The 14,864-nt window shown below is 36.6% G+C and overlaps 1 protein-coding gene across 2 annotated transcripts in view; it reads left to right on the plus strand.

The window, feature by feature from the left end:
* CALN1 (calneuron 1) overlaps positions 1 to 13,315 on the plus strand; it is a 751,910-nt gene extending 738,595 nt beyond the window's left edge. Inside the window, exons 6-7 of one of the 2 annotated variants that reach the window (XM_077296429.1) lie at positions 10,228 to 10,351; positions 11,842 to 13,315. In XM_077296429.1, coding sequence (XP_077152544.1) covers positions 10,228 to 10,351; positions 11,842 to 11,860 — 143 coding nt within the window. In that variant the 3' untranslated portion in view covers positions 11,861 to 13,315. Of the gene's footprint in view, positions 1 to 10,227; positions 10,493 to 11,841 lie in introns of those variants that run through there. The other variant, XM_077296428.1, reaches the window with a different exon arrangement.
* Positions 13,316 to 14,864: the final 1,549 nt, after the last annotated feature.

Genomic DNA, 14,864 nt, shown 5'->3' on the forward strand with positions numbered 1-14,864 from the left:
TTCACATGATTAAGCTCATAATCCATAGGGCGACTTAAAATCATCCTCTTTTCCCATTTCAGAAATAATGACATTTGAAAAAATGCAAAAAAAAACCCATTGTATTACTTGCTGTACCTCCGCAAACAAAATATAAAAAAAAACTATCAAAGGATTGTATGTACTCCAACATGATATAATTATAAACATCAGCTTGCCATGCAATAAAACAAATCCTCATACAAGTGGGTCAACAGAAAAAAAAAATCTGAAGTTCTCAAAAAGATATGTTTTTTAGGCAATTTAGTCCAATTCATTTATGCTCAAGTAAATAACAATGGTTTTAAAACAACATAATGATGGCAATAGTTATGAAAAGCACTAATTTGGACCTATGTAGAACCAATGTACTGAAACAATATATACTAAGATAGTTAAGTGCAGTTTATGATCATTAGTGCAAAATAACACCACAATTGTTATGTAACGTATCAATAATAAATGACAGTTATAGAACCAGCGCAATTCAAACATGTATAGTATATGTATAAGAAGACATGCGCCCCTTCACTCGACCCTCATTTCGCTCTGCTAATTCTGGGGTCGTGTCTGGGGGAGGGGAGTTGTTACTTTTAACATACCCGGGACAAATAAGAAGCAAACAAGTGTTAGTGTGACCTATCATCTTCCAAGAGCTATTGGCCAATCGTAAGGTGATCCATCAGTGCATATGATTATTGCGGTGCATTCGATGCCGATATCACCACATAGCAAGGTGACTTCCGGTCCATGGCCATGATAGAATGCATGGATTCAGTGGCGCCAAAGTAGTTGGATGCCGAAAACCATTGTCACTGGTTGCCATGAACCACAAGTCAGACGTGTTTAGCGCGGCTAGCGCATGCTCACAATTATAGCAAAACTCACAATTTAAACTAAAAGGTTTCTTGGGACAAACTATTCTTTATTAGGTAAGAATAATATTGTAAACTCAGACTGGGATATTGAGCAGCATAAAGAATCTAGAATAATTACTTCAAATAAATAATAATAAATAATTATTGAAACAAAGGAATGCTAATTTGATATTATGTGGTAGTTCAAACCAAATGGCAGTGTTGCCACGGTGAGAATTATGCAGAGATATAGTATTAGGTGAATATAGTTCCAATGCAGTATAAAGTGCATAAGATTAAGATAAGAATGCTATTTCATTGCTTTTTATTTTACGCACTTACAGTGGGGGAAATAATTATTTGATCCCTTGCTGATTTTGTAAGTTTGCCCACTGACAATGACAATGACAATCTATTTGGGTGATATATAAGCATTGCATACAATATTTTTGAGAAATGTTTGCTCTGTTTAATTTATCATACTGTGAATTACATATACGGGAGTATTGGTTATAATGTTTTATAATATACCTCTCTCTATGATCTGCTCTGACACAGAGAAACTAAAAGCAGTTTAGATTTTGGTCTGTCAGTAGATTTATTATCTGCCTGATTCCGGATTTCATTAGTTATCCATCTTGTTTTTAATTAATCTCTCTTTATCTCAGTTTTATCCTGTGGGATTAGCTTAGCTTTGCAACAGACTCAACGATCCATTGCAGGGAGCGTGGTAAACCATGTAGAGACAGAAGCATCACGATAATGTAGCCTTGTGATAAAATAGATCATTTTAAATAAATTATAGGAATGGGAAGGTAGAGTTCAGGTCCCGATGCACATGTAGGGGTGCCCTATTATAAGGGTCTGTCTAAAACTTTGTAGTGCCTTATAGTTTAAAATGTATGCCACTTTGTCTGAATATTTTATTTACAAAGCATGGATTTAATCATGTATTTTTATTATTATAGGACAAATATTTTAAGTATACATGTAATAATGGTTGTTAATATATGTGATGTTACTAAAGAAAGCAAAAATACTTATTCCTTACTTTGTTATATCTAATAAATTGGTATAAAGTATGACAGCATGCAAATTGTGACAATGCACAGTTAATAAAATGTTCAACCTATGACATCAAGGCAAGATGGTTTTTTATGGATTTTGCTACACTGATTGCACACTTTTAGTCTCATAAGTAGTTGTTTATACCTTTTAAAGAGAATTTTTAATCAGAGTTTTGCTACCCTATCTGAGAGCTGCATAATCCAGGGCCAGAGACGCTGATTCCAGTGTAGCATCACTTAATAAGCTGCTTGCTGTGATTTTGATAAAATCACTGTTTTATGTGCCGCAAAACTACCAGTTATCTAATGCCGAGCTCTATATAACCCTGCCCCCCAACACTGGCAGCTTTCTGCCCAGGTACAGTGTACACAGAGATCTGCCAATCAATGGTGGGAGTGGAATATTCAGTCCCTGACTACCTTGGAGCATGGTTACTAGTCCTCTAATAATGAACTCCAGCTAATAATACAATGATTTTATCAAAACTATACTAAGCATCTCAGTAAGTTATTCATCACTGGAATCAGGGTCTCTGTCTCTGCATTAGGCTGCTCTCAGATAAAGTGGCAAAAACCTGGTGACTGATTTAATTTATTTTGAAACAATTTGTTTAAGTTAGTTACATTTCACAGAGAAAGGCTGCATGCAAAGTTTCTCCAGCTTTGACCTTGACAAGATGCACCAAATTCATCATAGTAGATTTTTATTGCAGAGTCAGATTGAGCAAGATCAGAACCCAGTGCACGGACTGGCCAGTGGTTCTCTCCACCGTGAGCATGACGGCTGTATAGAAATACATGAAGCTATCACTATGGAACGGAGAGCAGCAGCCGGTCTGTACACTGCGTTCCGATCTCGCTCCAGTTTATATGGAGCTGTCTCACTCTTCTCTTAGAAATATTTGTCAAGCTTTATGTCATCTCTTGGTTGGTTTATTTTAGATCAATGTATTGTTGCAAAAACTTTAATCTAAGCCAAAATGCAAGAATTTATAAACATATTCCATACAAAGAAAGCTTGATATTCACCAAAATATAAAAAAAATATCCAGCAGTTCTATTGAAAGAATTCTTTTAATGTTTGATCTATTTACAGTAGCGCTTGATGAGTGAATTGCCACACTGTACATTGCACAGTCCCAATGCCCAAACTGTTGTCGATAAACACAATCAGAAGCTACAAAAGTTGGTATCGGAAGTTTAGATGCCATGGTCAAAGTGTTTGACAGAGAGTGGATGCTAACTCTCTCAGTCCATATTTACTCCCCCTCCCCCAATGAAATCATCATAAGGGTGTCTTCTGCAGTAGGGTGAAACAAATGCCTCAAGGATGCTATAATTGCAAGGCTAAAAATGATAAATAAAAAGTGTTATAAAAAATTATAAAATAAAAATAAATAAAAATATTTCACTAATATACCTTTTTTATGTAAAAAAAATCTGTAAGAGTGTCACACTACTTAACCCCTTCAGTCAATGTAATAAAAAAAAGCGTGGCAAACTATGCTTTTTCATCATATCACTGGAAAAAAAGCAGAATAAAATGTGATCAAAAAGACGAATACAAGGAAAAATGATATAACTGAAAATGTCATCTTGTCCGACAAAAAACAAGCTGCCATACAGCTTCATCAGCAGAGAAATTAAAAAGTTATAGCTCTCAGAATATAGACATGCAAAAATAATTACTTCTTCTATAAAGCTTTTTATTGTGTAAAAGTGCCAAAATATAAAAAAAGACATAAATGAGGTATCTCTGTAATCGTACTGACACGAAGAATAAAGTGGCTTTATCAATTTTACCACATGCGAAACTACATTAAAAAAAACAATTCCTGAATTGTTGTTTTTTGTTCATTTTGCCACCCCAAAAATAGGAATACAAGGCAATCTAAAAAAAATGTCATGTGCCTGAAAATGGTATAAACAAGGCCTCACATGACTGTCGGCAGAAATATGGAAAAATTATAGCTCTCAAAATATGGCGATGGAGAAATTAGTTTTTGGAAAAAATAGCGTATTTTAGTGTGTGACAGCAGCCAAACATTAAAAAATATAAACTTTGTATCACTGTAATCACATCTATCGAAAGAATAAAGTCATTTAATCACTTATGCCGCATGAGGAACAACATAAAAAATAAATAAAACCAATTCTTCACCTGCTGTTGATTTGTTCATTCTGCTCACATTTTATCATGTGCTCTGCATGGAGCGCTTACACCGGGGTTTTCATGTAAATCACTGAAACACATGATTTAGATGGAAACCCCGGTGGAAGATTTCCTATAATGAGGCAGACTGAGGCACTGTGGATGCTGTCTGGCCTATAATCCGGCGGTGTCCGTCTTTTTAAGTGTGCATAAAAGTGCCATCAGCCACAGTTTTATGCACTTCTGAAAAAAAGGACACTTCTTAACAGAGGCCAGCAGAGTCCAGAGTAACTCTGCTGCTTCATCATGGTGAATGGATCCCTCAGGTGTTTCATCTGAATCACGACATTTGGAAATTTTGATGGAAACCCTGATGCAAGTGCACAACGAAGAGTGCCTATTACATGTGATTCCCAAGTTATGTAAAACGTTCCCAACAGAAGGTTCAATGCAATGCACAAAATAAGCAATTCCCCACTCAGGTCCATCATCTGTGAATGGAAATATGGGGGGATTCCATGTTACTGGTAGTACACAGGCTCTGGAAAAGCGCTATGCCCCCACACCACCCCAAATAAATCCAGCGAATTCTGCACTACCAAATTCCAAGTGCCCCCTCGCAACTGAGCCCCATAGTGTACCTAAACCACATTTAGCTTACACATATATGTCAGGGGTATAATTACCAAAATGGGATCACTTGAGGGGAGTATTCTGCTCTTCTAGCACTTAGGGGCTCTGTATATGGTGTCGTCAAACTGTTCTGGGAAAATCTGCGAACCAGAAGGCATATATCTCTCCATCCCAGTGCTGTACAGCCACATATCAGGTATTGCCACGTTCAGCAGAAATTGTGGGATATATTTTGGTGCTATTTTTACCCATTTCCCCTTGTGAAAATTTAAAATCTGCGGCTAAGACAAAATTTTTGTGGTAAAAATGTAATTATTTTTTCTTCACTGCCCATTGGTAGAAAAAATTATGACATACCTGTGGTGTCAATATGATGACTGCACCCCTAGATTAATTAATTTAGAGATGTAGTTTGTAAAATGGGGTCACTTATGGGGGATTCTGCAATTCTGGCACTTCGGGGGTTTTAGTAGTAAAATCTGCCCTGTAATATAGGTTACCGATTACATGTAGGGTATTGGCACAATCGGGAGAAATTGCACAAACTGTGAGCTGCATGTTTTTCCTATTTAACCCTTATAAAAATTAAACATTTGGGGCTAAAACAACATTTTAGTGGTGAAAATGTAATTATTCTTTCTTTACCTGAGGCACATTTCTGTGAGGCACATGTGGGGTTAACATGCTCACTGTACCCCGAGATTAATTAATTGAGAGGTGTAGCTTGTAAAATGACATCATTTATGGGGATTTCTGCTGTTCTGGCACCTCAGGCTCTGCCAAATTGAAATGGCACGCTCAAACCATTCCAGTAAAATCTGAACTTCAATATGGCATTTCTTCCCTTCTAAGCTTTGCACTGTGCCTCAATCATAGTTTTTGACCATATATGGGGTATTGGCACACTCAGGAAAAAATGCACAATAAAATTGTACAGTGCATTTTCTCATGTTACCCTTGTAAAAATAAAAAAAATGGGTCTAGAAGACCATTTTTGTGACAAAAATGTGATTTTTTTGATTTTCATGGCTCTACGTTATAAACTTCTGTGAAGCACCTGTGGGTTCAAGGTGCTCACCACACATCTAGATATATTCCTTGAGGGGTCTTGTTTCCACTTGTGGGGTTTTTCACTGTTTAGACACATCAGGTGCTCTCCAAATGCGACAAGGCGTCCGCTCATCGATTCCAGCCATTTTTGCATTCAAAAAATGAAACGGTGCATGTTCTGTCCACAATAAATGAGCCAGGCTCATGTAGCTATGCAGGCAGATAAACTGCTATACTGGGGTCCAATAAGGAGACTGTGGTTGAGTCTGTGTTTTACTGAAAGTGATAGTATATTGGAGCAGTGAAACTGGAAACAATCATAATGCAAGCAATCAGTGCATGATACAGCAGAAATACTTATTACACATGTTACACATTGTGTATGAACGTTTACAAAGCTAGTAACTGACCTAGGGGTACGACTCACTAAGCTAGGCTAACATTAGAGCAAAAATTACCTATAGAAAGCATACATACATACCGGCAATGCAATCACAAGGGGACTGTAGTGGAGATGTCTCTTCTTGAATGCAGGGTAAAGGGAATGGAGGCTGAGCTACCACAATGCATTGCAAAGGGGAGGAGAATCAGACATAAGAAATAGAAAATAGAAAATTGGACCGTAAACTTGACTTTAGCCGCTAGATGGAGCAAAACACTACAGACCAAATAAAGATTATTAACATTCTGAGTATGCAAGTTTTCTATATTCGTACTAATGAATAACCTGAGGCATTATGCAAAACAAATAGAGGTAACAAATTAGATGTTGGAGACTGAACAGTGCTCCTTCTTTTCTGAGCCCTGCCATGCTCCCAAAAAGTAGTTTTGTCCCACATATGGGGTATTGGCGTATTCACAAGAAATTACACAACAAATTTTGGTATCCATTTTCTCTTCTTACCATTGTGAAAATTAAAAAATTGGAGATAAAAGAACACTTTTTGAGGGAAAAATGTGATTTTTTTTATTTTCATGTCTCTATGTTATAAACTTCTGTGAGGCACCTTGGGGTTCCAGATGCTCACCACACCGCTAGATACATTTCTTGAGCAGTCTAGTTTCCAAAATTAGGTCACTTGTGGGGGTTTACTGTGTTTATGCACATCAGGGGCTAATTTTTGCGTTCAAAAGGTGCTCCTTCCATTTCAAGACTTACAGTAGTTTTCCCCCCATATGAGGTATTGGCGTACTCAGGAGAAATTGGGGCTAAAATAGAATTTTGGTTTTAAAAAGTAGAATGTTCATTTTTTCCTTCCACATTGCATTAATTCCTGTGATGCACCTGAAGGGTTAACAAACTTCTTTAATGTGGTTTTAACGACGTTTAGGGGTGCAGTTTTTAAAATTATATCACTGTTTGGTGTTGTCTGTTATTTAGGCCCCCCAAAGTCACTTCAAATGTGATGTGGTCCCTAAAAAGAATCGTTTCGTAAATTTTGTTGGAAAAATGAAAAATTTCTGATCAACTTTTAACCCTTCTAATTTCCTAACAAAAAATATGTTTCAAAAATTGTGCTGATGTAAACTAGACATGTGTGAAATGTTATTTATTAACTGTTTTGTGTGACATAACTCTCTAGTTTAAGAGCATAAAACACAAGTCATATTGAACAAATTTTACCAATATCATGAAGTACAATATTTAATGGAAAAGCATTCCGTGAATCCCTGGAATCCGTTTAAGCATTCCAAAGTTAATACCTCATAAGTTGACACTTGTCAGATTTAAAAAATGAGGCCCAGTAATTAACCAACAAAGTGGCTTGGTTCCTAAAGGGTTAAAAAAAAATAAAAACCTCATTTAAAATAGTTTACCTTAGAAAATATGTTTATTAAACCTCTCATTGTAGCAACTCATAGAATAAAGGTAACTTGTTGTTTTCACTGTAGTGTAAAACAAAATCAAGAAAGACAAATTAAAACTAAAATTTGGATTTGGCTGTAAGTCAACTGGCTGCCGCAGGAGCCCCCTCCCTTTCCATGTATGCAGAAAGAAATTAACCTTTGTGTTCTTCATAGGATTTATAGAAGAATGCTTGTGTTACTTGTTGTCTTAAAAGGAAACTGTCACCAGGTTTTCCCCATATGAAGTAGGGCCAGTATCTTACAGCACTCTGTTACAGCAAACTGGAATGTTTTATATAAGTCTCCAGGTCTCCCTGCAAAACAAAAAAATACCTTTTACTATACTCACCTACAGGTTGATGTGGTTCAATGTGTATTGCTGATCTTGATCCGGCCCCTCCTCTCTTTACGCGATCGCCGTCCTCCTTTCCTGCTTTATGTGGATGTGAATCATACATCATCCACACAGTGTTCCCCATCGTGCTTATGCATAGGCGCACTCCTCTCTGGTCTGCTGAGTGCAGAGTACAGTAATGTATTGCACATGCATGGGGAAAAGCCAAAGAACGCTGATGAGCTGTAAGTAAATGCAGCTCATGTGCACTACAGTGCTTTGTTTGACGCTTGGCAGGACAGAGAGAAGAGTGCCTACTCAGGAATGTGATGGAGAACACTGTGATTGACAAAATATGCATCATCTGCAAGAAGCTGGGATGGGGGACAGTGATTACAAGTAGAGAGAAGATGCAGGATCAAGACACCCTTCTTTAAAAATAATAAAAGCTATTTTTTTGTCTTGCAGAGTGGATTGGGACATACAGTGGGGAAAATAAGTATTTGACACGCTGCCGATTTTTGCAAGTTTTGGGACCTGCAAAGAATGGAGAGGTCTGTTATTTTTATTGTAGGTTCACTTCAACTGTGAGAGAGTGAATCTAAAAAAAAATCCAGAAAATCACATTGTATGATTTTTATGTAATGAATTTGCATTTTATTGCATGAAATAAGTATACAATATACAATAGAGAAACAGAATTTAATATTTGGTACAGAAACCTTAGATTGCAATTACAGAGATCAGACTTTTCCTGTAGTTCTTGATAATGTTTTGCACACACTGTAGCAGAGATTTTTGCCCTGTGCTCCATACATATCTTCTCCAGATCTGTCAGGTTTCGACGCTGTTGCTGGGCAACATAGAGTTTCAGCTCCCTCCAAAGATTTTTTATTAGGTTCTGGTCTGGACACTACCCGGGCCACTGAGGAACCTTGAAATGCTTCTTACAGAGCCACTGCTTAGCCTGGCTGTGTGTTTTGGGTCATTTTCATGCTGGAAGATCCAGCCATGACCCATCTTCAATGCTCTTAATGAAGGAAGGAGGTTGTTGGCCAAATTCTCATGATACATCCTTCCTCCTTTCAATTCGGTGCAGTCATCCTGTCCCATTGAAGAAAAGCACCTCCAAAGTATGATATTTCTCTCACCAGGCATCATAGTTTGGATGGTGTTCTTGGGGTTGTACTCATCCCTCTTCTTCCTCGGCAAGTGGAGTTGAAACCAAAAAGTTCTATTTTGGTTTCATCTTACCACATGAACTTCTCCCATGCCTCCTCTGGATCATCCAGATGGTCATTGGCAAAATTCAAATGGGCTTGGACATGTACAGGCGTCAACAGGGGGACCAAGCTGGCCCTACAGGATTTTAATCCATGGCGTCATAGTGTGTTACTAACGGTAATGTTTGAGACTGTGTTCCCAGCTATCTTCTTGTCATTGACCAGGTCCTCTCATGTAGTTCTGGGCTGATTCCTGACCTTTCTCAAAATTGTCCTTACCCCACTAGGCAAGATCTTGCATGGAGCCCCAGGCCTTGTGTTTCTTCCATTTTCTAATAATTGTGCCAAAATGTGTTGCCTTCTCACCAAGCTGCTTGCCTATTGTCCTGTAGCCCATCCCAGCCTTGTGCAGGTCTACAATTTTGTCCCTGGTGTCCTTAGAAAGCTCTTTCTGTCTTGGCCATGGTGGAGAGGTTGGAGTGTGATTGATTGTGTGGACACGTGTCTTTTATACAGGCAACGGGTTCAAACAGGTGCAATTAATACAGGTAATGAGTGAAGAGTAGGAGGGCTTCTTAAAGAAAAACTAACAGGTCTGTGAGAGCCAGAATTCTTGCTAGTTGGTAGGTGATCAAGTACTTATTTCATGCAATAAAATGCAATTGAATTATTTAAAAATCATACAATGTAATTTCTGTTTTTTTATTTTTAGTTTCTGTCTCTCACAGTTGAAGTGAACCTATGATAAAAATTACAGACCTCTCCATTCTTTGTAGGTGGGAAAACTTGCACAATCGGCAGTGTATCAAATATTTATTTTCCCCACTGTGTATACAGCATTCCAGAATGCTGCAACAGAGACTTACAGTTGCTGGCCATACTCTATATGGGGAAAGCCTGGTGACAGATTCCCTGTAGTTTCAAGCTTTAGGGAATGCTGTGCCATTCTGCTATCTCGACAGTTTGTATGATGGCAATGGATTCTCAAAAATTAATGCATAATGATAATTTTTTTTTATGTTTTTTTTTCTTTTGTTTCTTTCAGTACATTCCCAGAAGCAGAACAGGCAAACTTGTGTACGGAAGAGCCTTATATGTGCATTTGCCATGGCCTTTATCATAAGTGTCATGCTCATTGCAGCCAACCAGATTCTTCGGAGTGGCATGGAGTAGGTCTTTCACCATAGCACTGTGAACAAGAATAATCATGCATGCGCATGCCTAGCTGAACATTTTTCTTAATGAATATTTAATGGGAACTGCTGTGAGAAGAATCGTTCTGCAAACAATACAAGGCCAGCAGTTGTGAAGTGATGTGCAGAACAATTGAACCTTCTTGGCAGGGACGCAAAAAGGGCTGTCTTAATGCTTTAATGGTTTTGTTTCCTAATGCAATAAATCTGCAGGAGTTCTGAATTATTAATTCAAAGTTAAGTAGATTCCCTACAATGTCGAATCTGCGCACAGATGCTTATGATCATTGATAGATGAAATATTCATGGTTATCCATCCACACCTGAAATTTTAAAAATTAATCATTTTATATTTTGCACTATGCCAATGGCAACCAAGGAAGCATCCTAAATAAATGGCTTATTATTCATTTCCCTTTTCACATGTTATCATTAAGCAATTTATAAAACTTTATTTCATTTTTACATCTTGGATGTCAATTTATCTGAAGTTAACTAATTGACATCTGAAGGTTGAAAATGTTTGGGTTTTATTTATCTAATAGAATTTTTTTTATGATTATTGAAGCAATACTAACAGCAATGACACGATGGGAAAGTCAATTCACTTTCAAGATATTCTTGGCATATATGGATGACAAGACTATTCTGATGCTTTAGTTAAGGCCTCATTCAGACGTCAGTTTTTTGCATACGAGTGCTTTTAATAAATAGCACTTGTACATATGATGGTCTATGATGCCATTGATATGGGAGACTTGTCCGATTTTGATCTGGGGGTCAGATCAAAATCAGCCATGTAAGTCAATGGGTCCGTGAAAACATCGGTCTGCACTTGAATTAGATCAGAGTGCGGAACAATTTTCATGGGTAGTCAGATTGGACAAGGTGGAGAAATTGTTTTTTTTATTTCTCCACATACAAGAAAATCAGCTGGTACTCGTATCACACTCTGAGTCTGATCAGAATAATTGATCCGATTTTCTTCTACATGAAAAAATTGGATGTCTAAGCGAGGCCTAATTGACCTGTTGGGAATGTTATAACTTTTAGATGTAGATCTGTGAATAGTGTAACAATGTACTCGTGGGAAATGTCTATACATTTACCACTATTAATATCATCTGAATTGCCTAAGCCATAATAATATTTCTCTGCACTTCCATACCAAAATAACCTATAAATGGCTTTTCATTTCTGACCTCTCATAGTCACACGTGGAGGGTCAAAACTTTGAATTTATTTCACTATTTTCGAGTTCCCAATGCTTAATTTATCTTTTAAAATTAAACTGAATTCCTTTATTTTTTCCAATTACAACTTTGGGTCCAGAAATTAATGTTGCTTAGCGTGTCCACTTTGTAAGTAACTTTAGTACACACACATATATATATATATATGTATGTATATATATATATATATATATATATATATATATATATATATATATATATTTCTATGTGCAGGCAAACAATGTCTAAATAACTGGGAAAATAAGAAAATTTTCGGATTAAGTGCTATAAAGCTTGTGGCAAATACTAGCTATTCTTGATCTGCAAACACAAGAATTGTTCGTTGAATGAACAAAGCTTCAGTTTTCTTTGGAAGAACATAAAGAAAAATACTGAGTGGTTTCAACTGCGCTCAGAACAGAAATTCAATGACAGAACCTGCTGATTTCGACTCCAACATTGCATTTGGTATTCAATCTATTTTGATTTTCCTTTCTCCTGCGTATAGTGTGAATGTAAATGTAGTCACAAGGTAATAACAGATAGATTTGCATACTTTGCTTGCAGAAGAATTGTAGAACAATATAGATTTAATTATTTTTGTCTCGATAAAAGAACAATCATAACAATCAATTGTATGTGACTTTACAGCAAACAGGCGGGGTGCTAACTGCTAATGGACATTTCCTCAGAAAGCAACCATGGGAGGTTAGGAATTGGCAAAGTCATATTGATTCAAGAATAAGAATATACTTTTACAACAGTTTATTTGTGATATTATATCGGTCTTTTTGGGTTTGTTGTGTATCTTTATGGCAATTAAAAAGCCAAGATGCACTATAAACTCTCATTTTCATTTATTATCCTGGTAACGTTTATGTATTGATCTATTTTGAAGTGTATCTGTATTTGCCAAGTTAGGTTATGTTTACATGCAGTATTTTTTGCTGTTTTTTTTCTGCAGAGAAGAAGCTGCGTTTTACAGTACCAGTGAAAGCTATGAGATTTCAGAGATTTCATGCACATTCTTATTTTTTTTACTTGATTGACTTTGAGTGCTGCAGTTTTTTAAATCTGAAGCATGTCAATTCTTTCAGTGCTGTTGCAGTGTTTAAAAAACGCATCAAACAGGCATTGCTGCGTTTTTGCAAAGTTTTGTTGTTGTGTTTTTAGTGAAAAAAAATTGACTTTATTAATCATATAGTGTAGACAAACCCCACATGTAATCCGTACCAAAAACACAGCAGTTAGACACAGCAAAAATACACCAAAAAATGCAGCACAACTTACGTTTCGAACACAGCATTTTTGCTGACTACAGAACATGTTATGAATACAGAAAAAAACGCTGTAAAAATGTTAACTGTAAACATAGCTAAAATGTAGTTTCCAGCAATGACTGATTGTACATGTTACTATATTGCAATATGGGGCATCTAAAATCTCTCCTGTAATGCGGATGTAGATGTTAAATGAAGACAAAAGTTTAAAAAGATCAGTTATTTTTAGAGATGAGCAAATATGTTTAAATGGAATTGAATTCTATTTGAATATAACAAAAATCTGCATTCAACAAAATACGTTTAGCGGGCGTTCATAGGAGATCAGTATTTTCACTATACATAGCCGTGCTGATGCACGGCTATATTAGCACAAGCGATCAGATGATCGCAGCTTCCAGTCCCTCAAGGGGACTATTAAATATGGCAAAAAGTAAAAAAAAAAAAAAAATGAAAAAAACAGAAGCCACAAAAGTTCAAGTCATCCCCTTTTGCCCCATAAAAATATAACTATTAGAAAAAAATAGACATATTTAATATTGCTGTGTTCATAAAAAGTCCGATCTCTCAAAATATACTGTACAGGTAATTAAATTAATTAAATTGGTAAACAGCATAACGTGAAAAAAAAATCAAAATGCCAAAATTGCGAATTTTTTTTTGGCTGCTACAACATTGCAGTAAAATGAGAGGTGATCAAAACATTGTCTCTACCTCAAAATGGTATCAGTAAAAACATCAGCTCAGGACACAAAAAATTAGCCCTCACAGAGTCCCATATCCTGAAAAATTAAAGCTTTACAGGTCTCGTAAGATGGCGACCCATGCAAAGTTTTATTGTTTTGTTTTTGTTTGTTTTTTTACAAATTTCAGAATTTTTTTTCACCACTTAAATAATAATAAAAAAAAGTTTTAACATGTTTGGTATCTGCATAATCATGCGGACCTGAAGAACCATTTTGTTAGATCAGTTTTACCATATAGTGAACAGGTTAAATAAATAATAATTGTAAAATTGCACTTTGTTTGCAATGTCAATGCACTTAGATTTTTTTCCAGTGCATCACATGATAAAATGAATGATGTCATTGAAAAGTATAACTCATCCTGCAAAAAAAACAAGCGTTCATATGGCTATGTCGATTGAAAGATAAAAAAAAGTTATGGCTCTTGGAAGAAGGGGAGGAAAAAACAGAATTTTCCTCATTTGTGAAGGGGTTTAAAAACTACAATTGCAAAAAATAAGGAAACATGAGAGAACATTTGGGAGCTTAAATCACTGATCAGAAAAAAGAAATGTGGATAATATTAAAAATAAATTCTGAGTCTTGTTTATAACAAAGTACAAAATTAAGTTTTGTTTATAATCACACAAACAAGACAAGACCACATATAACATAATGAATGTAAAAGGCAGGCCGTGATATAACCGTGAGGCAGCGAAACAGGCAAATCATTACATAAGGTAGGGGACCAGCATAGTAGCCAAAATAGCAGCAATTAGCATTTTGTAGTCAGGTCATGGAGGTAATAGATAAGTAACGCATACATGCTGTGCAGAAGCCCCGCACAGCGTACAGGCGTCACAAACCATGGGTAAGAGGACTTTATACATGCTTTGGCTGAGTCTTAGTTAGGGAGTTGTTTTGGCTACCATGCCCTGATGGGTGTATTGACGCAACACACAGCATGTTCAGCTGCATATTACTCTATGTGTTTTAAACAAACAAAAATTACATGTTACTTATCAGCAAATGCTGGAGGAAAATTTGCACTCATCAGCCCGAAAGCTGCGCATGGGACGTACTTGGACGTTCCAACTTGACAATGATCCAAAACACAAGGCCAAGTTGACATGTCATTGGCTACAGCAGAGCAAAGTGAAGGTTCTGGAGTGGCCATCTCAGTCTCCAGACCTCAATATCATTGAGCCACTCTGGGGAGATCTCAAGCATGTAGTTCATGCTAGACAGCCCA

This window comes from Ranitomeya variabilis, chromosome 3 (genome assembly GCF_051348905.1).
Source record: "Ranitomeya variabilis isolate aRanVar5 chromosome 3, aRanVar5.hap1, whole genome shotgun sequence".
Classification (NCBI taxonomy): domain Eukaryota; kingdom Metazoa; phylum Chordata; class Amphibia; order Anura; family Dendrobatidae; genus Ranitomeya; species Ranitomeya variabilis.